This window comes from Mustela lutreola, chromosome 4 (genome assembly GCF_030435805.1).
Source record: "Mustela lutreola isolate mMusLut2 chromosome 4, mMusLut2.pri, whole genome shotgun sequence".
NCBI lineage: Eukaryota > Metazoa > Chordata > Mammalia > Carnivora > Mustelidae > Mustela > Mustela lutreola.
In genome coordinates this window covers 169,814,984-169,837,864 of record NC_081293.1, presented here as the reverse complement: position 1 = coordinate 169,837,864, position 22,881 = coordinate 169,814,984, and the positions used below count along the sequence as shown (strand labels likewise).

Sequence of the window (22,881 nt, the reverse complement as noted above, 5' to 3'; positions counted from 1 at the left end):
ATCAGGTTCCTTCCAATAAATCAGGTAGTGGAAGAATATTAGCATGATAAAATGTTCATGTCATATTACTAAATGAAGAAAAAGATGAGTGTACCATACAGACTATGATTTGGGTAATTAAAAAAATATATATAGGCATTAATACATTGGAAAGTCAGAGATTGAATGTTAAAGGTTAAATATTTGATTTTATGAGAGATTAATTTCTTTTGTGCTTTTTTGGGTACTTTCTAAGTTTTCTGTAAGTCATTTCTATTTCTCTGTGTATATGTACATATGTGCTTGTGTGTGTGTATGTATATGTAATACAAACCTATTTTCTAGACCCAACAAAAACATAAAAAAAAAAAAAACCATACAAATAAAAGAAAAAGATAACCAGAGACAACAATTTTTATATGGCTTTTATATGGTTGTATATATACAACTGGGTATGATGAAAGAGGCTGAAATCCCAGAATGGATACTTTAAAAATAAAGTAAAGGCTTCAGAGAATAAAATTAGTTCTATTTGGAAGACAAGGTATGTATTTTGAGTCTCAATGTTGCCTACTCCCTGTACTCAGTAAGGCACACGATGGAACAGGACAAAAATACCCCACGTAAGCATAGTTCTCTGGAGGAGCGCTGCGATGGGGACTGAAGTACACGGTACCATGGCCCCTGCCTCCCCCGTCCTAACACACCCTCTGCCATTTTGACCCACTGTCTGAACCCAAGCCCTACTGTTCCCCTCTTGAGTCCTGGACAAAGTTAACTTCTTTCAACCTCAGCCTGCTCATCCGTTAGAATATTAAGAATACACATCTTGCCAATTTTAACTACTGAAGACTATGTAGGGTAATATACGTAAGCATTCACAAAGTACCTGGCACATACATGTCCACGAAATAGTAGCTATTTTTACTAACAAAAAAATGAAGTGTTCATATTACTGTGGAAGTTGTATTTTCTGGGTATGTATGTCCCACAAATAACTGAATCTGTTTTTAGGTAAAATCCTTCAGCAATTTTACAGTACAGTCAGATAGGTTGAAAAGAACCAGCTACTGAGGAGTTACTAACCAATCTGGAAATAAACACAATGCAAAGCTGAACTGCCAAACCACACCCAGTGATCAGGAACCAGGAACCCCCGGAACTCAGGGGGCCTCCGTCCAAGGGAAGTGCTGCTTGCCGCTCACTCATCTATTCATCAGTTACTGTGCTTCATTCAAAAACACAGGAGTGTCCACAGTGCATCCCAAGGAAGGATTGGGGAGCAATCACAGTGTACTGTAATGAAACACCCATGGCAGCACCCACAGTTTACCTCAAGGATTCGTCAAGGGCAAGGATATGAATCAATCAGGTCTCTATCCTGATGATCCCTAATCTTAGTAGGGGTGTGTGTGTATAAAATCCAACATGATGACTGCCTTAGTAAAAGGTGTATACAGCTTACCCTTGAACGATGTAGGCATGAATGGTGTGCATCCACTTATATGCAGATTTTTTTCAAGATTTATTTATTTGAGAGAGGGAGAGAAACATGAGCAAGAGGGGCAGACGGAGAGGGAAAATGCATATCAAGCAGACTCCACGCTGAGCACAGAGATGGACAGAGACCAACATGGAGCTCGATCTCATGACCCTGAGATCAGGACCTGATCTGAAACCAAGAATTGGATGCTCAAATAACTGCACCACCCAAGCTCCCGGCAGATTTTTTTTTTTTCAATAAATGCAGTACAGTATTATAAATGTATCTTTTCTTACAATTTTTTTAAACATTCTTTTCTCTAGCTTACTTCATTTTGAGAATATAGTATATAATATATATAACATACAAAATATGTATTATTCAACTTTATGTTATCGGTAAGGCTTTCGGCTAACAGTAGTAGGCTATTAGTAGTAATGTTTTTAGGGAGTCAAAAGTTATAATGGGGTTTTTCAACTGCGTTGAAAAGTTATAATGGGGTTTTCAATCCCTGCATTATTCATGGGTCAACTTGACTTAGTACTAAGGAGGCAAATGAGGGGTACTATCTTGAAGAAGGTTTCGCAGAAAAAGTATGAGTCAGTCTTATTAATTCAGTTAGTTTACCCACAAAGATGAGGGGAGGCAAAAAGCCGCTGCAAGGCTGGGCAGTGGCAGCAAAACATCAAAGGGCATAATCTGCTTATGATCTTGAGGTGCTTAGGTACCAACATGATAGGCAATCCCAGCACTGACCAAGCACTAATGGGTGTCAAGTACTCGCTCAGGCACTCCTTCCAACAACTTTGTCAGGGAATCGGACTCGTATTTTGCAGATGGAAAAAAATGAAGGCTTTGGGAAGTTAAGTCGCTTGACCAGAGTTGCACAAATGGTATGTGCCATAAACTGCACTGGAACTCAGGTTTTATGCTACTCTCCAAGGGAAAGCAGGAAAAGGAAACTGTAAAACATCTTCCATCCTATGCTCCAGAGTCTGATCTCCACTCTGAGTTATTCTACAGTTTTCAAACTTTGAGAAACAGAAAAAATTTCTTCAAAAGAAAAAGAGCAACTTAAAACAGAATACATGAAATTGATGTAAAACAAAGCTGGTGAAGGACCCTAGAGGAGATACCCAAGAGAGGTCTAAGGTATTCTTAGGGCTCCTAGGAAGATGGTTTGAAATCTGCTATAACAGGCAGCTAAGAAGCGAGTTGGCACCACTGGTGGTTCTGAAAGAAATGTACAAGTCAAGTGGATGAGATACTGAAATTAACAAAGTCTTAGAAAGCTTCTGTCATGGTCTGGGTGAGGGCTGATTAAACTGAAGAGGACTTCTCCAGGATTTGGTGCCTGGCTGAATCTGATGGCAAGAAAAGGCATTAAGGGGGACTGTGAAATTTCTAGTTTAGGAAACTAGAATAATGTGAGATAGTTAGCTAAGATAAGACACCAGAGGACAGCTGAAGTGCTTGGATGGAAGGCCCGAAAGCAGCTGGGTGTGCAAATCTAGAGCCCAGAAGAGAAGCTGGACACAGGGATTTGGATGTGCAGGGAGAGGAGGAAGCCAGAGCAGTGGAGCACAGGACATCTCCCAGGAGAGCTTCAAGCAAGAAGGGGGTGGGTAATGAATGATACTCCCGGAGAACCAACCAGACGGATGGACAGGGGAGGAAACAATGTAGAAGGAGAGTGCCCAGAAATGCAGGAGTGACCCAGAGATCAGGGAGTTCGGAGCCAAGATGGCCCTGAGGTAGAAAAAATGGTCAGTGGGACAGAGGGCTTAAGAAGAGATGAAATAGGATGGTGTTTGACAAGAGGCCAAAGGATCTGGTGACCAAGGTAGGGCGGCCATGATGGCAGTGGCCTTGATAGGAGCAGCTATAGTGCTTTTTGTTAAAGAAAAAGACCTTTTAGAAACTATCTGTTCCTGAGAAATGTGGCTAAAATCTGGTTTCTGCTCGCTTTCCTCTGGGTCATATTTCCACAATACATTCTCCTTACTCTAATCCAAAAAAGCTTTGGAACAAAATATGACTCAATTCAAAGAAATTAATATTGAAATAATATTTCTGAAATGTACCATTGATATACAATATCACAGACAATCTGCCAGAGGATTTTAAGTTTCTGCTTCCACGCTTCAAGCATTTTTAAATGCTGAAACCCACTACACGTTTTGTTTCCTAAATTGGATTAAAAAGCAATTTTATACTCTGTCAATCAGCTCTACCAAGACATAAAGGGAGGACTGCATTAGTGTTTGCATGAAATAGAATTTCCATCACCCTAACAAGGTCCTGTGGATACTCCATTAGCATATACAATTACCAGGATGTTTTCCCCCATAAGCCTCTTAAAATTCCCATGAAATAAGAGTTTCTAGATTAACATTAGATGAGCTTTAAAAAAAAAAAAAAGCGTAAATTTTTATTGGGAATGCATTTCTGTCATAACATTTTTTATTCTTTCCTCTCTATTTTCTCATGACTTTCCATACTCCGAGACTTAGAATTTAAAAACTACCTATCTCTTAGGCTGGATTCTCATGTCATTCCTGCATCAAGTCCAGGCTATCCAGCTGGTAAAAAGAGCTTCAGGAGCATAGCAAGCGCCCTTCCCCCAGCACACTCAGGGGCTGCCCACTGTACCCCACTGTTTGGCTGGGAGGAAGAGCCCCTGGCTTACTAGTGCCAGTATTTTAGGCAAAATGAAGATGAAAGCTTTCCACACATTGCTGCTGGTGATTTTCCCCCCTCAATGTCACCACCCACAGCACTCAGGCATCTCAAGCCCTCGGGACTCCCTCAGTCCCCAGGGGCTCCGCAGAATGGGTATGGAGCCTCCAGTTCTATGGGTGGGACCACACAAGCTTGGAGTTCACCTGCAGAGGTAGTGACTGGTCATAGGCTTCTATTCTTTTCTCAACTGTGTGCACAGGTGTCTTGGGGTTGCTGGGTTACTTGCTTTCTCATCCCAGTTTCAATCATAGTGGGTCTACTTTTACTTGCTTTGTTCACTAAAGCTTCATATAAGATTGTATGAGGAGGGAAAAAATGTTTATTGCTTTAAAAAAATCATTATTAGTTACTTGTCATTATTGTTTTGGTGGCAAAGAGCAGGGAGGTGAAAAAAAAAAGGTTGGTAATGAGTACCTCTTAATCAGCCAAAAGTTACAAACTGGGAATTCTGGAAGACAACAGCCATAGCCAGAGCGTGCTAGAGCCTCCCCTCATATCTGTAGGCCTAAAGGGACCCTGTGAGGACTCAAGGTCAGAGGCAATGCAGGGCCACTGTTACACTCTCTAGTTGTCCCTCTTCACACTAAGTTGTTTCAGAAGTACTTCTTAATGCATTTCTCTAGGCAGTGTCTGCTGTAGCCCAGGCAACAAGTATAGAAATAGAGCTGAAAGTACCAGCGAAAAGATGATGAAGGCCCAACACATGTCCAGTACCTACTATGTATGGATAAGTTACACAATATAATTACATTTACTTATCCTCAGACCTATGAAGCCTTTATTTTTATACCCATTTTATCAAAAAGGAAACAGGCAAGGAGCTAATCAACTCTCCCTTCCCATGGTTATCTTTGACCCGTGGACAAGAAGTAGTGAGAGTCCTTGTTTCAAATACTTCTGGACCCTGTTAATGACACCTCACAGGTCTGCCTACCTTAGGACACGATGTTTTGCTCTATCTTTACGTTAATATGTTTTCCCGGTAAGAATAGGAAGTCTACATAATGGCCTGATGATTCAGAAAAGAATAAACACACATGGCTAACAATGTTCTACCTTACTAGCAGTAGCAAAGGAACACAAACTCAAGAATAGAATTCCATTTGTACCCAATAAAATCATAATTTTTAAAAATTTTCCTTCTTTCCTTTTTCTGTTTTAAACAGACTGCTCAATACTGGTGAGGGTGTAAGAAAATGGAAAAGAAGGAGTTACCTGCTGATGGTATAATCTACTACAATCTTTTTTTGGTAAGCATCTGGCAATAAACATAAAAGCCCTGAAGTACTTCTGTATGATATTCAGTAATTCTCATTGTGTATATCTATCCTAAGAAAATAACATAAAGACCAAAATATCTTTATGCCCAAAAAGTTTGCTATTAGAGTTGACCACCTGATGTCTATAATAGAGGACACAAGAATTCAATCGTTCTCTTCAATAAATAATGTGAAGAAAACTGAATTCCAAATGCACAAGTATGAAACTGGACTTTTATCTTAAACAACACACAAAAATCAACTCAAAATGCATTAAAGATTTATTTTTTTTAAAGATTTTATTTATTTATTTGACAAACAGAGATCACAAGTAGGCAGAGAGGCAGGCGGGGGAGGGCGGGGGGAAGCAGGCTTCCTGCTCAGCAGAGAGCCCGATGTGGGGCTCAATCCCAGGACCCTGAGATCATGACCTGAGTTGAAGGCAGAGGCTTTAACCCACTGAGCCACCCAGGTGCCCCTGCATTAAAGATTTAAATGTAAGACCCAAAACTATAGGGGCATCTGGGTGGCTCAGTGGGTTAAAGCCTCTGCCTTCGGCTCAGGTCATGGTCTCAGGGTCCTGGGACCGAGCCCCGCATCAGACTCTCTGCTCAGCAGGGAGCCTGCTTTCCTTCCTCTTTCTCTGCCTGCCTCTCTGCCTACTTGTGATCTCTGTCTATCAAATAAATAAATAAAATCTTTTTTTTTTAAAGACCCAAAACTATAAAACCCCTAGAAGAAGGGAGATGCCTTATAATATTGGTCTTGGCAATGATTTCTTGGATAGAACACCAAAAGAATAGGTAACAGAAGTAAAAATAGATAAGTGGGCCTCTATCAAAACAAAGAGCCACTGTACAGCATAGAAAACCAACAACAGAGTGATACAGCAACCTATGGAATGGGAGAAAATATTTGCAAACTATACACTTGATAAGGGGTTAACATCCAAGATACATAGGAAATGCCTACAATTCAAATAGCAAATAAACAAAATCAATAGCCATTTCTCCAAAGGAGACATACAGATGGCCGACAGGTACATGAAAAGATGTTCAGCAGTGCCTGGGTGACTCAGTCAGTTAAGCATCCGATTCTTAATTTCAGCTCACATCATGATCTCAGGGTCAGGAGATGGAGCCGCACCCATCAGGCTCCCCACTAGGCATGGAGCCTGTTTAAGATTTTCCCTCTCTCCCTCCCCCAACTCACTCACTCACTCTCTCTCTCTCTAAAAAACAAAACAAAACAAAACAAAAACTCAATATCACAAATTATCAGGGAAGTATAAATCAAAACCACAATGAGCTATCATCTCATACAAGTTAGGATGTGTGAAGCCATTGTCAAAAAAAAAAAAAAAAAAAAAAGAAGAAGAAGAAGACTATGACAAGTGTTAGTGAGAAATTGGAAAAACTGGAACCCTTGTGCACTGTTAGTGGGAATGCAAATTGGTGCAGCCGCTGTGGAAAACAGTATGGAAGTTCCTCAAAAAATTAAAATAGTGGGGTGCCTGGCTGACCCAGTTGTTTGGGTGACTCAGGTCATGATCCCAGAGTCCTGGGATCGAGTCCAACATCAGGCTCTCTGCTCAGCAAGGAGCCTGCTTCTCCCTTCCCCTCTGCCTGCTGCTCCCTAAGCTTGTGCTCTCTCCCTCCCTGTCAAATAAATAAACCAAGTCTAAAAAAATAAAAATTAAAATTGTATTGCCATATGACCCAGCAAAGCCATCGTGGCATTCATCCAAAAGAAATGAAAACAAGATCTTTTTTTTTTTTTTTAAAGATTTTATTTATTTATTTGACAGAGATCACAAGTAGGCAGAAAGGCAGGCAGAAAGAGAGAGGAAGCAGGCTTCCTGCTGAGCAGAGAGCCTGATACGGGGCTCGATCCCAGAACCCTGGGATCACGACCTGAGCCGAAGGCAGAGGCTTTAACCCACTGAGCCACCCAGGCGCCCCTGAAAACAGGATCTTGAAGAGGTATCTGCATGTCAATGTTTACTGCAGCATTATTCACAATAGCCAAAAAAGTGGTGACAACCTAAATTTCCATCAACAGATGAATGGATAAAGAAAATGTGATATACACACACAATGGAATATTATTCAGCCTTAAAGAAGGGAATCCTGTTCTGGGCTGTGACATGGATGAACCTGTAGGACATTACGCGAGATGAGATAAGCCAGTCACAGGACAAATACTAAGGATTCAACCAATGTGACTTATCTAAAGTATTCACACTCACAGAAGCAGAAAGTAGAAAGTGGTTATCTGGGGCTGGGAGGAAAAGGGAGAAATGGAGAGGTTCTGGTTCAGTGAGTATGGAGTTCCAGATATGCAAGATGAAAAGTTCTAACAACAATGTACAGACGGTTAATAATACTTAAAAATCTGTTGAGGTAGATTTCATTATTTGTATTTTTTATGATAAAAAAATGAGGAAGTAAATCATCCAGAAAACAGTTACTGAGAATATTTTAGAGTGTCTGAAGGCACAAGGTTAAAAGACTTGGGCTGTAATTTCAGGTTAGAAGATAGCCTTTTTAAGGTCAGAGAACCATGGAAAATCTGATGATTCTCTTCCAAAAAGAATAAATATACCCCCAATACCCAAACACAAAGTTCAAGTTTAGAGCCCCATGTTGATATTTTTTAAATATGTATATGTCATGCAACTCTGATTCCTAAGTATTAAAAATGCACAGGAAAATAAGGTTAGAAAGAGTCTTAAATAGGATTAGATAACAGGATTATGAAAAATTTCTTTATACCTTTTACTAATATAGAAATTTATTTTTACACCACCATTACGGGGTTGGGGGAGTCTTATGCTGCTTGTAACAAACCAGTACATTAGTCTTGTTTTGGAAAGGTATCAGAAAGTGAAATTTGTCTTTAGCACCCTAAAGGAGTTAATGAAATAACCTCTAAGCCAAGAAGGAGTCTCTTCACAGGCAAAGACTTGCAGTGTAGACACAGCATACTAAGAGTATGGAGCATTAGTGAAAACTCAGATCCTTGCAGAGTGATGCATCACTGACAGAAAAGCACCATCCTCTCACATAAATCTCCACATTGCTAATGATTTCTTGGGTAGGACACCAAAAGCATAGATACCAAAAGAAAAATAAACACGTGGGACTACGTCAAAATAAAAAGCTCCTGTGCTGCAAAGGAAACAGAATAGATCAGGGTGGGTGGGGAAGCATATACGCAGGGAAAGCAGGAAAAAAGCTAAAACTAAAAATCCAATAAACTATAACAATATATAGATGAAGATACAGAACAGAGATGAGCTCAGCCCTTCATTTGTCCAGCAACTTAAGTGAAATTTTCTTTAAAAAATGAAGAATATTCCCTTTAAATCCAAAGCTTTTATTTTAATACCATTAAATGGAAGACATCCTCTAATGGTTTAGAGATTTCATCTCTTTGAACTGTGTCCCCAGTTCTCAAAAATCAGCAGCATCATTAAGACCCTAAAACCACTAGTCCTCCTCCACAAAGAGACAACAGTGATTCCATAATCAATGCACTGCAGCGCGAGACCACAGGGCCGAGAGACCGATTCTGGGATGAGGAAGGAACAGGTTTCCTGGTGGTGACTTTTAATGATGGGGGTGAAGGAGGAGTACAATATCCTCAGAGGAAGCAAAGAAGGAAGAGGAGGAGAATCTTTCTGGAACAATGAACAGACTGTTAGAAGTAGCTAGAGAAAATGATAAACAAGCTGGGTCACATTATAAAAAAAAAAATCTGGGTGGTGCCTGGGTGGCTCTGTGGGTTAAAGCCTCTGCCTTCGGCTCAGATCATTGATCCCGGGGTCCTGGGATCGAGCCCCACTTCGGGCTCCCTGCTCAGCGGGGAGCCTATTTCTCCCTCTCTCTCTGCCTGCCTCTCTGCCTACTTATGATTTCTGACTGTCAAATAAATAAATAAAATCTTAGAAAAAATCTGGAAGAACCATTCACAGAGTTTATATCTTCCTTTGTAGGGCTGGGGACTCAGCTGCAGTCCATCAGGTGGGGAGTCACACAATTCGGTTTATAATGAGCCTCTGGGCTGCTTCCTCTTTATAATCTGCTACAATCTAAAGCCTCAGAAATCCTTGTGTTTTAGGTACATCTGACTACTTACAAGGCTCCCTTCAAAACAGAGGACCATGGCTTTTTACTATTTTTTATTTACTTCCTGGTCCTGAGGTGTGTGTGTAGGAGACTCCCTACTTTGCACATCTGCAGGTGAAGAGTGTTCGTAAGAGTAACCCTCCTGGAGTAAATAATGATATTTTTCACTGGATGCTGAAATATTAACTATGCACCTCTGCTTAATAGAATACCAGATAGACCTAAGCTGGACACTCACGGAAGGCAGTTCTCAGCTATTCTATTTGGTGTTTTTCTCCTTCTAACAGCATGCTGTTGCTAAAAATTCCTGTGGTAGACCACTGATGACTTCCTGTGAAGCCGTGGAAGTGTTTAAGATAGGAGACAATCTTGAGGAAATCTGAATTGTCCGTGAGTGCCTTGGGAAGTCACGTGCCCGCCATCATTTAAAGGCTTCAAGTCTAGGCTGGTTTGCAACTTGGTGGGATGGCGGGGGGGTGGGGTGGGGTGGGTAATGGAGGGTGATATTGAAGGGTGAGAGAACCCAGAACCAGTTCAGGCTCTGTCGCTTACTAGCTGTGTGACTGAGAGAAGGTCACTTAACCTCTCCAAACCTGCAGCGCCCTCATCTGTGGAGCAGGGGTAATAATCCTATACGCCTCACCAGTGTTGTTATGCAAAATCAATGAGAAGGCATACATAGTTCACTTACCACTGTGCTTGGCACACAGGAAACATGCAATAAAAACCATTATTAAAAATAATCATCACGATATCACTATGAGGAGAGATTCAAGCTGAGGATGGGAAGGTGAGGATGAGGATGAGGATGATCTCTGAGGTCCCTTCTTACACCAAGAGCCTAAGAGTTCTTATCTTTCATTGATGTCTCATTAGAATTAAGGCTACCTTCTGGGGCGCCTGGGTGGCTCAGTGGATTAAGCCGCTGCCTTCGGCTCAGGTCATGATCTCAGGGTCCTGGAATCGACCCCCGCATCAGGCTCTCTGCTTGTCGGGGAGCCTGCTTCCCCTTCTCTCTCTCTGCCTACTTGTGATCTCTCTGTCAAATAAATAAAATCTTAAAAAAAAAAAAAAAAAAAAAAAAAAGAAGGCTACCTTCTGCCTGAAAAGGCACCTGTATGTGCATGGTGTGTGTGTGTGTGTGTGTGTGTGTGTGTGTGTATTTACTAAAGTATTAGCAAGCAGTCAAAAAAATAGATCATGTATAAAGGATGTTTATAACAGCCTGCAAATAGTACACATGTACCAGAGGTTCGTGGTTAATTCTGGGCATAATTCTCAACAGTGACTCACAGGGCCTTTTCCCCATGGAAATGTCAATAGATGAAGATCTGGAAACAAGTTTCTCCTCAGCACAATAATCAACAAAGCAAAGTGGTAGAGAATCAGCTTACCTATGCACCCTATTTTTTTCTCCAGTTAACAAGTACAGTGAAATCAAATATTTCAAATATTCCCACTTTTAGAAAGAATTTTATTTTGCAGGTGGAGTGCTAGCTGACTGGGTCAAATTCTTCCAAGTTAGCCTTAAACTATTTGTTGGGGCTTTTAATACTCTTCTAGAGGCTCAATCAACCATTTAAGACCCTTATCATAAAATTATACTACAGCTTCTCCTTAAATATCTAACCAGCAAGTACCAGTTTCCTACCTTGTGCACTAAGATGACAAAGCTCTGGGATAACTGGAAGAGTTAGGACCCGGTGTCCAGACTTGAGGGGCCTCCAACATGTCCAATATCAATAATTTTAATACTTTATGAACATACAATATTGAAGTTTTAAAATAAAAAACTGACTATATTATCTCAATTGGTCTTCATCACAAAAGGCAAGATTTATATTTTTATTTTCATCTGAAAAATGAGGGAAAACTTGAGAGTTCAGAGATGCTAAGCCCCAAACTCCCATGGCTCATAAATGACAGAACCAGAACTTGAACCCAAGTTTTTGTCTCCAAATCTCGGACTCTACTGCTCAATGCTACTTCTAGAAGAGTTTATTTATGCTCATAGAATAACTCTGAATTGGATATGGCATTCAATAAATAGTAAGTGATGACCTAAGTCGACTGTGTAATTCAGGACAGTATTTTCATGATTAGCTTTAAAATTTAATCAAATTGGAATGAACATTCTTAACTTAGCCGGAAAGATGTTTAATATAGAAATACATTTTATCCTAAGTCTACAAGTACTATGTTGGTCACTATCCACTGGAACTAGAGTGGATCCTTCCCCAGCTGTGGCACTGTGCACCATTGTTCGGATTTCTGTTTTTTGAGGCAATGAGCATGACCTGAGTCAAAGCTCAGAAATGATGTTAGGTCACCTATCTCTGCCACTGAGATTATCAACAAAATAAATAAAAGTAGTAACTCTACAAATACTCACATAGACACACATGCACACATACACGACCCTCTTGCCACAGTACTGTAAGAAAACAAAATAGCCCTCCTTGGTCATTTTTTGCCAGTGAAACTCTTCCTCAGAAATTTGAAAGACAACTATGCCTGAGATACCCTGTGTGAATCATTTCCCAGAGGTCAAAATGTGCTTTATAACATTGAGAAGCAGAAAATAGCACTCAGCAATGTGCCTCTCACATAGCAGATACTCAAATACAGGTAAATTATAAATACACATCTATCTCCTAAATAAAAGATTACAGAAATATCCTCTATTGTGATTTGACTCCCTTTCAAAATAAAATTCAAGAACAAAATATATGGGAAACACTGGGTATTGTCAATCATGTGGTTAAAAATTAAGATAAACATTTCCTACTAAGTATACCTCCTAAAATGGCACTCACAAGTCAAAAGAAAAATACTACTTCATACTTTGAGGTTCTCCTTCCTATTTTCTTGCCAATAGATTAACAATTATTTATTTATAAAGACACAGAATGTCACATTAATCAGTATTTTTTTTTTTTACCATTTATATTCAAAACTAGGTTCATTTCCCAAGTTGGGTTTAAGTTAAGACTGTAACTGGTGTGAAATTCCTATCAAATGCATCAACACTCTTGGGATCTCTGTGGTTTGCCAATTTCAGGCTTCCTGGCCTAACCTGCCTAAGCCAGGTCTATCAATTTACCCTAATTATATAAAGCCCCCAAATCGGCCCAAAGCCTCTTGAATAGAGCTTTTGCTTAAAAATGATGCTGATAACCATGGACTATACAGGGCCTCAACATTCAATGGCTGCAATTCATTTTTTTCTACTGGGTGTATTCAAGACATGACATTGTGGTCACTGAACACTTTCTCTACCATCATAACGAGCTCCTGTGGGGATTCCACAGACTCACTTTTGGCACGTGAGGATTGAATTCCACAGCTCTATGAATGGCCTCTACTGCATTCATCTCTGCTGTGCTCAGCCCCCGCCGAGATGCAGCCTCGGGAGAGAATCTGAAAAGCAGAAAGACAAACACCATCCAGTTGGGACCACTGCTTGGGCATCAACCCGGAAAGGCGTCTACACACCAAGGGCCCATAAAACCACAGCGAGTCAATGGCATGAGCTCTCCAAACCTCCACTACATGGAACCTCTGAGTGACCCCTAAGACCGAGGCCAACAAAAACCCCAGCAGAAGCAGAAAGCGTGCTTGCATCTAATCTTGGCAGGAATTAAATTCGGCTGTCAAGTCTGTCTGTCTAAATAGCTAATCTAAATGTTCTAGGAGGTACCTGCTTAGATCAGGGGAGGGGATAGGACTGACAAGGGCAGACAGTGTAGGCAAAAGAGAAAACTAGGTTACAGAAGAGCGTACTTGGTTAAAAACAGAACTGGGGAGAATTTTCAAGGAGGCTCCCAACCCAATGTCAGTGCTGCGAGGCAGCGTCCACCGCAGGCCAGCCTGCTTGGGGCCGTTCCGGCAGGGGGTGTGCGTGCCCAAACTGCGGGCGAGACACCTGCCCGAGTGAATGAAAAAAACCAGACCATGCAATCTCTTTCTCACCTCACACCCAGGGCTAACTCCAGAGCTGTGCTTGGCAGGCAGACACCACAGGGGAAGCTGTGACAACCCTGGCCCTGCCCTCCCAAGCTGGAGTCGCTGTGTAGGGAGAAAAGATGTTGCAGTAGGTACTGGCGATCTACAGGATAAAAAAGAATGAAAGAAAATTACTTCGGTCTTGAAGTGCACACACACTTAACAGCAAACCTGTCTGACATAGCAGAGGCTGTTTTCTTTTCCTGGGATCTGCTTTTCAGTGCTTCAGAGGGATTGTATCAGGGAAACAAGCGTTTGTGAACTCAAGAACAGTTAAGCCAACTGTTCTCTTTCACCTGCCAGTCATCTCGGGTGTTTATGAAAATTCTCTAGGCCAAAGTCACCTGCCTGAATGAAATGGGCAAAGGTCCCACTGAGATGACAACTCAAAGCCAACAGACCCTGGGGTAGCAGTTAGTTGGGAACTGGGGAGTCAAAGAATGGAAGATGATCAACCCCTCTGCCATCTCACATGTTTGTTAGGGCTACTACCAGGTCATGGACGGCTGAAGGAAGAGGAATACGCAAAAAATGAATAAAAGGAAGGCATTTTGTGTAAGTCCCAAGCAGGCCTTTCGGTATCTACTGTCTGGCAAAAAAAAAAAAAAAAAAAAAAAAAAGTCACCTCAGAGGTATGGAATTTCACATAAATCCCTTTTTAGGGACCCATACACCCTTACGATACCTGGGGATATATATTCCCTCCTTCTAGTAGTGAAAGAAAAGATCAGCAGGTTTTAGAAAATGCATGCTCATAAGCGGGGGTCTCAAAGACTAAGAGAAACTTCCAGAGAAAGCCCTCAGAGGCAACACATCTCCTTAAGTCCAGTCAGACAGTTAGTACCGCACAAGTCATTATTCACTTACTTGTCAGAGACAGCTCTTGCTTTGAGCAAGGCAGCTGTATAGCATATTGTGGCCGACTTTGGTAAGCTTATATCTGTTAGAGAAAAAGAAAGTAGAAAATCTTGTAAGTCTGCAGAAATAAACAGCAATTATTTTTAATCTACTAGCATTTTAATCATGTAAGTCCAATAAAGCATAAATTAAGAATATTTTAATGCATACAAGACACAGCTACTTCTCATGTATCAGGGCAGTAGGTGAAACTAAGGGTAATTCATATTTTTGTGAATAATTCATGTTTAAAATCCACCAGATCGGGTACCTGGGTGGCTCAGTGGTTTGGGCCTCTGCCTTCGGCTCAGGTCGTGAGCTCAGGGTCCTGTGATCGAGCCCCACATCGGGCTCTCTGCTTGGCAGGGAGCCTACTTCTCCCTCTCTCTCTGCCTGCTTGTGATCTCTCTCTCTGTGTCAAAATAAATAAATAAAAATCTAAAAAAAAAAAAAAAAAATCTGCCAGACTGACTCTTGAGCAATCATCTTCTATTCAAGATATGGATTTTCATATATTGAGCATAATTAAGCAGAGAATAGCTATAAATATATAAATGTAAGTATTACAGGATTGCCCTTGATATCATAAAAAGCAGCTAGGACTTCTATGTCACTTATAAAAAATTCTCAACAGGGTATAAAATACTAATGTGAAAAAAAAATATGACCCGGATCTTTTCTAAGAAATATATCTAAATAAATTATTTTTAGTGGTCAGATTTAAACCAGATTTCCTTTGCATTAAATTTCAAGAGGTTCATATTCAGTTTTTTTTATTTAAAAGGTAACACATTTATTATATATAACATATCTGAAAAAATTTTATATACAAAGATATATATGTGAAATCTTTAAAAATCTTCACAATTTTTGTGCAAACCGAAGGGAAACCCCCTTTCAAATGAAGCCTGATTTGTTTCTCTGAGAAACAGTTCCTCTCAGTTTGTGCAGAAAATTTACCATGGAGAGGTGGAAGTGGGTAACAGATTCAGACAATTAGTTTAAAGGGAAGTAAAAGAACAGAGTACAACTAAGAATAGATAAATTTAAAGAGGGTAGTCCCTTATGGAGAAAAATTTGTGTTTAAATTATAACTTTATTTCTTACAGGGTAGTATTTATTTAACACTGAACCAAATATACTATGACAGAGAAATGCCATTCCCAGAGCAGCGAAATCCACGATAGGTTGGAGAAACTCTTACCACCTGGAATCCTCTGCCAGTCTCTTCACTGGGCTATTTTCAACTTCGAAAGAATTACATTACAGTGGAATTTAAGAAACAAAACAACAGAGCAAAAGGAAGAGAGAGAGAGACAAGCCAAGAAACAGACTCTAAACTATGGAGAACGAACTGATGGTTACCAGAGGGGAGGTGGGTGGGGGGGTCTGGGGCAATAGGTGATGGGAATTAAGGAGTGCACTTGTTGGGATGAGCACAGGGTATTTACAGAAGTGCTGAATCACTATATTGTTCACCTGAAACTAATACAGCAGTGTATGTTAACCGGAATTCAAATAAAAACTTAAAAAAAAAAAAAAAAGTAGGGGGGGGGGGCGCCTGGGTGGCTCAGTGGTTTAAAGCCTCTGCCTTTGGCTCAGGTCATGATCCCAGGGTCCTGGGATCAAGTCCCACATCAGGCTCTCTGCTCAGCAGGGGGCCTGTTTCCCTTCCTCTCTCTCTGCCTACTTGTGATCTCTGTCTGTCAAATAAATAAATAAAATCTTAAAAAAAAAAAATTACATTACAGTAAGAACGAAAAGGAAAGTCCCATAACTAGCCAACAGACAACCACAAAGGAAAATGAGTTCATAAAAGAAAAACAATCCCTAAGCCAGTAATAAGTATTTATCACCAAACCCAGCAAGAGGAATTTCTCTTTGAAGGAAATTTCAATGCCTCTGATAAAAAAACACATAATCACAGAAAATGCCAACACAGAACTGAAAGGGAAAGAGGTCTTTGAAACCCTGATCTCATAAATTATATTCAAACAAAATTTCACCACCATAAAGCCTAGTGTAAAATGATGTGCTTATGACTAAGAATTCAAAAAGAATGTCAATACTCATGGATTTGTCTTGTTGCTTTTCCAACATCTAAACATTTAACTGCTTCCCAGAGTGGGAAATTAATCCAAGAATCAAGTATCTTGCTTACTAGGGTCCACTCATTGATTGTTATTGGAAGGTAATAAAAAATTACAGATGATACCATTCTACTTAAAAGTTCAGAACTTCTTTTAAAGTTCAGACTTTTTATTTAAAAAGTATCCAAGGCTTGTTTCCATTCTTCTTGGTATGATCTGTGTTCCTTCTGGGTCAACCTAACAGTTTTCCATAAAGTAGGGACCAATGAAAAGTCCAAGACACGAATTGAGGCTGAATACAATGAACATAATTATCTGGAGCTGGCAACAAACAGGATGCAGCCTCACTTGATAAATTAAAGAAAACCTGTTAAGGATTTGACTTCTACATTAGAAAAATCAGACTGTGTTTTGATGGTTCCCTAAACAAGAAAAGTGACACATTCACTCAGTTGGAAATGCAGAAAAACATACAACTGCAGCGGTTCCAGCAAAATACTATGATGTCCAATCAAAGATGATCTTTAATCCAGAACCAGGTCCCCTCATGCCCATGAGCAGAATACACACAACTAGAAAAATGCAACAGAACTCTGCAACTTTACAATTACTATAGTGTGTTTTTCCCATAAAATTTTTTTACCCCTACTCCTAGTATTCGTGCACAGGTGTAATGCTTAAAAAATAAATAACCAAAAATATATTTTAACCGATATAAAATGGTAAGAGGGAGAAATGTAAATACTCCATTCCCCACTAGTGGCATGTTGATTCCATTTGTTTTCTTTGTTCTCAAGTAAATTACTTTGCTCTCATTGTTAACAAAAATTTAAAAAATGCAAAAAAAATTCTTGTATAACTTGTTTATTTAGATAGTTTCAATGTTTTCCTTTTAATTCTGTCAAAACAATTCATCTATTTGGCAATGATGAATCACTCTAAAGAAATTGATCCTAAGTTTCCCTGTAGGTAAAGCTTCTTGTTGTTCAAATAAGGTTTTTGTTTACAAGATATTTTTTAAATGGCCCCTCGTGACCACTAACCTGTTCTCTGTCTCTGTAGTTTTGTCTGCCTGCTATGATTTTATGCTTTTACCACTATGGAAATGGACAAAATGGTAAAGGAAACGGAGTGGCTAACAATAGTGATGAAAACAAGTAGTATCAGAAGTTTTGAGCAGGAAAAAAAAAAAGATCAGCTGCTTTCCAGTATTGCTTACAATTTATCCAGAAATTTTATTTTGAGGAAGAAACTTCAAAATCATTCTAAGTCCAGTTTTGTATGAATATGCTGTAACTATGCAATCCCTGTCTTTTGTAAGTGCCATGCAGTTACCATTATTACCAAAAAGTCCTTCTAAGAGTTAGAATCCAGAGAGTCCCTTCAACAAATGGTGTTGGGAAAACTGGACAGCTACATGCAGAAGAATGAAAATGGACCACTTTCTTACATCATGCATAAATATAAACTCAAAATGGGTTAAGGACTTAAACATGAGATATGAAACCATAAAAATCCTAATAGCACAGGTAGTAATTTCTTGGACATTGGCCACAGCAACACTCTTCCAGATATGCCTCCTCAGGCGAAGGAAACAAAAAGCAAAAAATAAACTATTGGGACTACATCAAAATAAAACACTTCTGCACAGCAAAGGAAACAATCAACACAACTCAAAGACAACTTCCTGAATTGGAGATGCTATTTGCAAATGACGTATCAGATAAAGGGTTAATATCCAAAATACATAAAGAACTTATACAACACACAAACACCCCAAATAATCCAATCAAAAATGGGCAGAAGACATGAAGAGACATTTCTCCAGATGAAAGACATCTGGATGGCCAACAGACACATGAAATGATGCTCAACATTTCTATCATCAGGGAAATGCAAACCACACCTGTCAGAATGACTAAAATCAAAAACACAAGAAATAAGTGTTGGCAAGCATATAGAGAAAAAGGACACTTCATGCATTTGTTGGTAGGAATGCAAAATGAAACAGCCCCTGTGAAACAGTATGGACATTCCTCAAAAAATTAAAAATACAATTACCACATGATTCAGTAAATCCCCTACTATTTACTCAAAGAATATGAAAACACTAATTTGAAAAGATAGATGCACCCCTATGTTTACTGCAGTCCTATTTGCAATAGCCAAATTATGGAAGTAATCAAAGGGTCCACTGATAGATGAATAAAGAAGATGTGGTATATACACAAAATGGACTATTACTCACCCATAAAAAATGAAATCTTGACATTTGCAACTACATAGATGGATCTAGAGAGTATAATGCTAAATGAAATAAGTCAGTCAGAGAAAGACAAATACCATATGGTTTCATTCATGTGGAATTTAGAAAACAAAGAAAGTAAAAGAAAAAAAGAGACAAACCAAATTACAGACTCTTAACTTTAGAGAACAGGCTGATGGTTACCACAGGGATGGTAGGTGAAGAAGATTAAAAGTACAGTTATCATGATGAACACTGAGTAATATACAAAATCACTGAATCACTATACTGTATACCTGAAATTAATATAACACAGTATGTTAACTATACTGGAATTAAAACTTTTTTAACTAAGAAAAAGAATCCAAAAATGAGAAAAATGTTAGCTACAAAAAATAATGTTCTTATTAGCAAAGGAATATGTTCAGAGAAGTCAGTATAAAAACAGCTTTGAAACCTGCCTAGAGATCAACTGGACTAAATCTGAGCTGGAGGTTAGATGCTCCAGTGATTTTAAAAAGAAAGTAGAAGTAGATGCTATGTAATATATAATATGATTAAGAGAAAAAATATTCTTAGATAACGACATAGATATTTGCTCTTATAAAAGAATTAAGGGGAAAAAATAAAAAGAAATTTCAGGAAGAATAAAACAAACGCCAACAACCAAACAAAGAATTCAAATACAAAAAGGAAATAATGACATATCACATAATCCCCAAAACAAGGAATGCTAAATAAATGTTTCTCACTTAAGCAAAGCTGAACTCCAGGCTTTAGTTTAAATTTCCTTCCACTTTTTGGCCATCTTTTGTTTCATACAGGTCCTTTTCTGAAAGGGAAAGTACCTTCTCCAACTGTCTTAGGTATTCAAAATCCAATTGTCATGAAATCTACCATCTTGACTTCTACAATCTAAAAACTTCATGTAACTGGAATCACAGAGTATGTGCTCTTCCATGTCTGACTTCTCACACTCAGAGTGATGTTTCTGAAATTCATCCCATGCTGTAGCATGTATCAATCCTTTATTCTTTTTTATTGCTGAGTAGTATTTCATTGTGTGGATATACCACAATATGTTTGTTCTCTTGCTAATGGCTATTTGGGTTGTTTACCAGTTTGGGACTACTATGAATAAAGTTATTGACCACTTTCTGAGATATGTAATTGGAAATGAAACTGCTGAGTCCAAAAATAGATACATTTAAACTGGTCAACAATGCTCCAGAGTGGTTGTAGGAAGTTTGCAAAACTAATATCTGATGATAAAGGTCAGAAAAATGGTTACTTCTGGGTTAAGGAGGCAGTTATTGGCCAGAAGGTGGCATGAGGTAACTTTCTGAGATGATGGAAAGTTCTAATATCTTGGGTAGTGATAACACATGTGTTTATAAAAGAGAAAAGTCACCCTGCTCTACACTCCAGATTTGTGCAAGTTATTATATCTAATTTATAACTCAGTTAAAAAGATTTTTAAAACAAACCTATAATCCTGGGCTAACTGAAGCTGTCTTCTCCTGCTTCAAACTAACTTCCATAACATTTCAGTTGCCTTTTATCATTGTGCTCCCTCTTCTCTCTATGAATCCTTATCTAAAAATTATTACTAGTTTTGCCTTCCATGACAAAACAGAACATGATCATTCCTCGTCAGCCTTTTGAATATTAAAATGGTTACAATATCTCCTCTAAACCTAATCTTTTCCAGAATAAATACTTCTAATTCCTCCACTGATACGTTCTTCAGAATTTTTTGTTTATTTTTGTTATGAAGCCATGAATGATTTCAAAATATGAGAATTAGACGTGGAAATAATCCTCTAAAATCCTGAAATCTGACCAGTACAGAGCTCAGGGGAAATGTAGTCTGGGAACTACAGCCATAACACCTCTCTCAAAAACAGCTAGGATGGCCCTGGTGTTGAGCAGCTGGAAGTCCTTATTTGTTCCTATGATTGTGTGGTCAACAAAACCCCCAGGTTCTATTCAAATTGATTTCAGCCAAAACCAAGTCTTTTCTCTTTTACTTAAGCCATGAAAATTTATGAACCTATAAGCAGGATTTCATATTTGATTCCATTAAATTTTAAATCTCAAAACGAAATCTGAACCATTAAAGCTTAATGGTTTCAGAATATCATTCCAGGCTATTAGTCATCATTCTGACTCAAGCTCCCACCCACAGCTTTGTTCCATACAATTCATAAGCATACCTTCTCACCAAATGATCACTATCATCATTGAAATTACTGCTAACATTTAACAAGGGCTTATTAAGCTTGCCAGGCACTGGTGTTAATCACTTATACACATTATTCTACTTAATCCTCAGAGCAACCCTCTGAGATAGGACTTATTGTTAGCCTTATTTTATTTTATTTTAATTCAATAGGTCGACATTTGGTTCATCATTAGTTTTTGATGTAGTGCTCAGTGATTCATTAGTTGCGCACAACACCCTGTGCTCATCACACCACGTGCCCTCCTTATATAGATGGAGAAAATGATGGATATCATGGTTAAGAAATATGCCAATATCACATAGTTAAAACAAATATGAGCACAAGATTTTGAATTGTGCTATCCTGTCTATAAGGTCTGATTGGTAAAAATACTGACCATGGCAATACCAAGGAGAGGATCCAGGAACGCTATTCTAGAGGTTACCCTAAATTTGCAATGGTCTGCAATGATGTATGTATAACCATTTATCAATGGTAATAATGGGTATTATATATATAAATCATATAATTTAAACCATTAAATTATACCACTTATTAATGGTTATAATAGATATTATATACACCACTTACACCATTAAATCACACTATTTACCAATGATACAACTGCATTATGATTACGTTATTTCACAGTACCTAATAAGGTAGCATTCAAAACATTATCAAATATTTTAATTAAATATATACATTCGTCTATGGTATTCCTCTAATCCAGAAATACAAAAAAATAACTATTTAAATTAACAAGAAACATTTAAAGACTATTGTGTAGACTACAAATATTTTCACATCCACTATCTCAACTGTTCTAATTTAGCACAACTTCCTTAGTAAATCCATGTTGGATCTTCAATCACCTCTTTCTTTCCTAAATGTTAGTAAACCACATAATCATCTAGAATTTTACTGTGATTGACTTATTTGTTGAAATTCTAAAGAAGCAAAAAAAGAATCAAAATTATTGAGGGCAAATAGTAAATAAGAACGAATAAAGGTATATTTTAATCCATTTATTAACACATTACTATCTTCCCTAAATAGGAGTTCTGCAAGATGGATCAAAGAACTGGACAACAGCACACATCTGTGAAGGTGAAAAATCTTTTATTTTACAGATGAAATAAATACAAGATAAGAGAAGCTCAATGATATGCTTCAGAGCCATCTAACTAGTGACAGAACTGGTCTGGCAATGCCTGGTCCCTGTCACCATCCCGTACTGCCAACGTGCTGCTTGCTTCTGATTCCTTTATTGTCATTTTCTTATACTTTCTTTGCCAGTTTGCTTGGAAAACAACTTCACAAGCGAAGGCTGGAGACTTTAGCTTCCTCTGGACTTGAGCAACCCTAACCACCTGCTTACAGGTTTCTACCCCACTTGTATATGATTATTTAATGATTCATCACTCTGACCTTTTGTATATGAAATATAAAAATATACAAGCATACAAATATATCATTTGTGTTTCCTTTACATTTTTTTTCCATTGGGAATAACTATAATGTCACCATTTAGAATCTCCCATCTTTTTTGAATCATTTCCACTTAAAAATATCTGCATCTTCTATGCCAAATGGTGTCAGCACAAAGTTGTTCGCTGAATCTCGAGTTAGAGGTTTATATTTATCTTTCCTCTGACTTAAAAAAGGCTATAGCTTTAAGCTTTTTGTTGTCAATTGTTCTTAGATTCAGGAAATTGTCTATGACTCATGTTCCCTTCTTTTACTACAACGAGCTATAAGATAACATGATCTCCTTCTCTTAAGGTTCTTCCATTTTGGTAAAAATTAAATTCAGCATATTAATC

General features: G+C 38.6%; 1 protein-coding gene across 12 annotated transcripts in view; it reads right to left on the bottom strand.

Annotated features, from left to right (window-relative positions):
- ST7 (suppression of tumorigenicity 7) overlaps window positions 1–22,881 on the bottom strand; it is a 250,897-nt gene that overhangs the window by 24,839 nt on the left and 203,177 nt on the right. For 10 of the 12 annotated variants that reach the window (XR_009352946.1, XM_059171653.1, XM_059171657.1 and 7 more), the window contains 2 exons: window positions 14,466–14,538; window positions 12,911–13,013 (listed from right to left, as the gene is read on the bottom strand). Coding sequence is in view for 10 of the 12 variants with exons in the window: in XM_059171653.1 (XP_059027636.1) it covers window positions 12,911–13,013; window positions 14,466–14,538 (176 nt within the window). In the remaining 2 variants the exon portion in view is untranslated. Of the gene's footprint in view, window positions 1–12,910; window positions 13,014–13,565; window positions 13,702–14,465; window positions 14,539–22,881 lie in introns of all 12 variants that reach the window. The other 2 variants (XR_009352945.1, XM_059171663.1) reach the window with 1 other exon arrangement.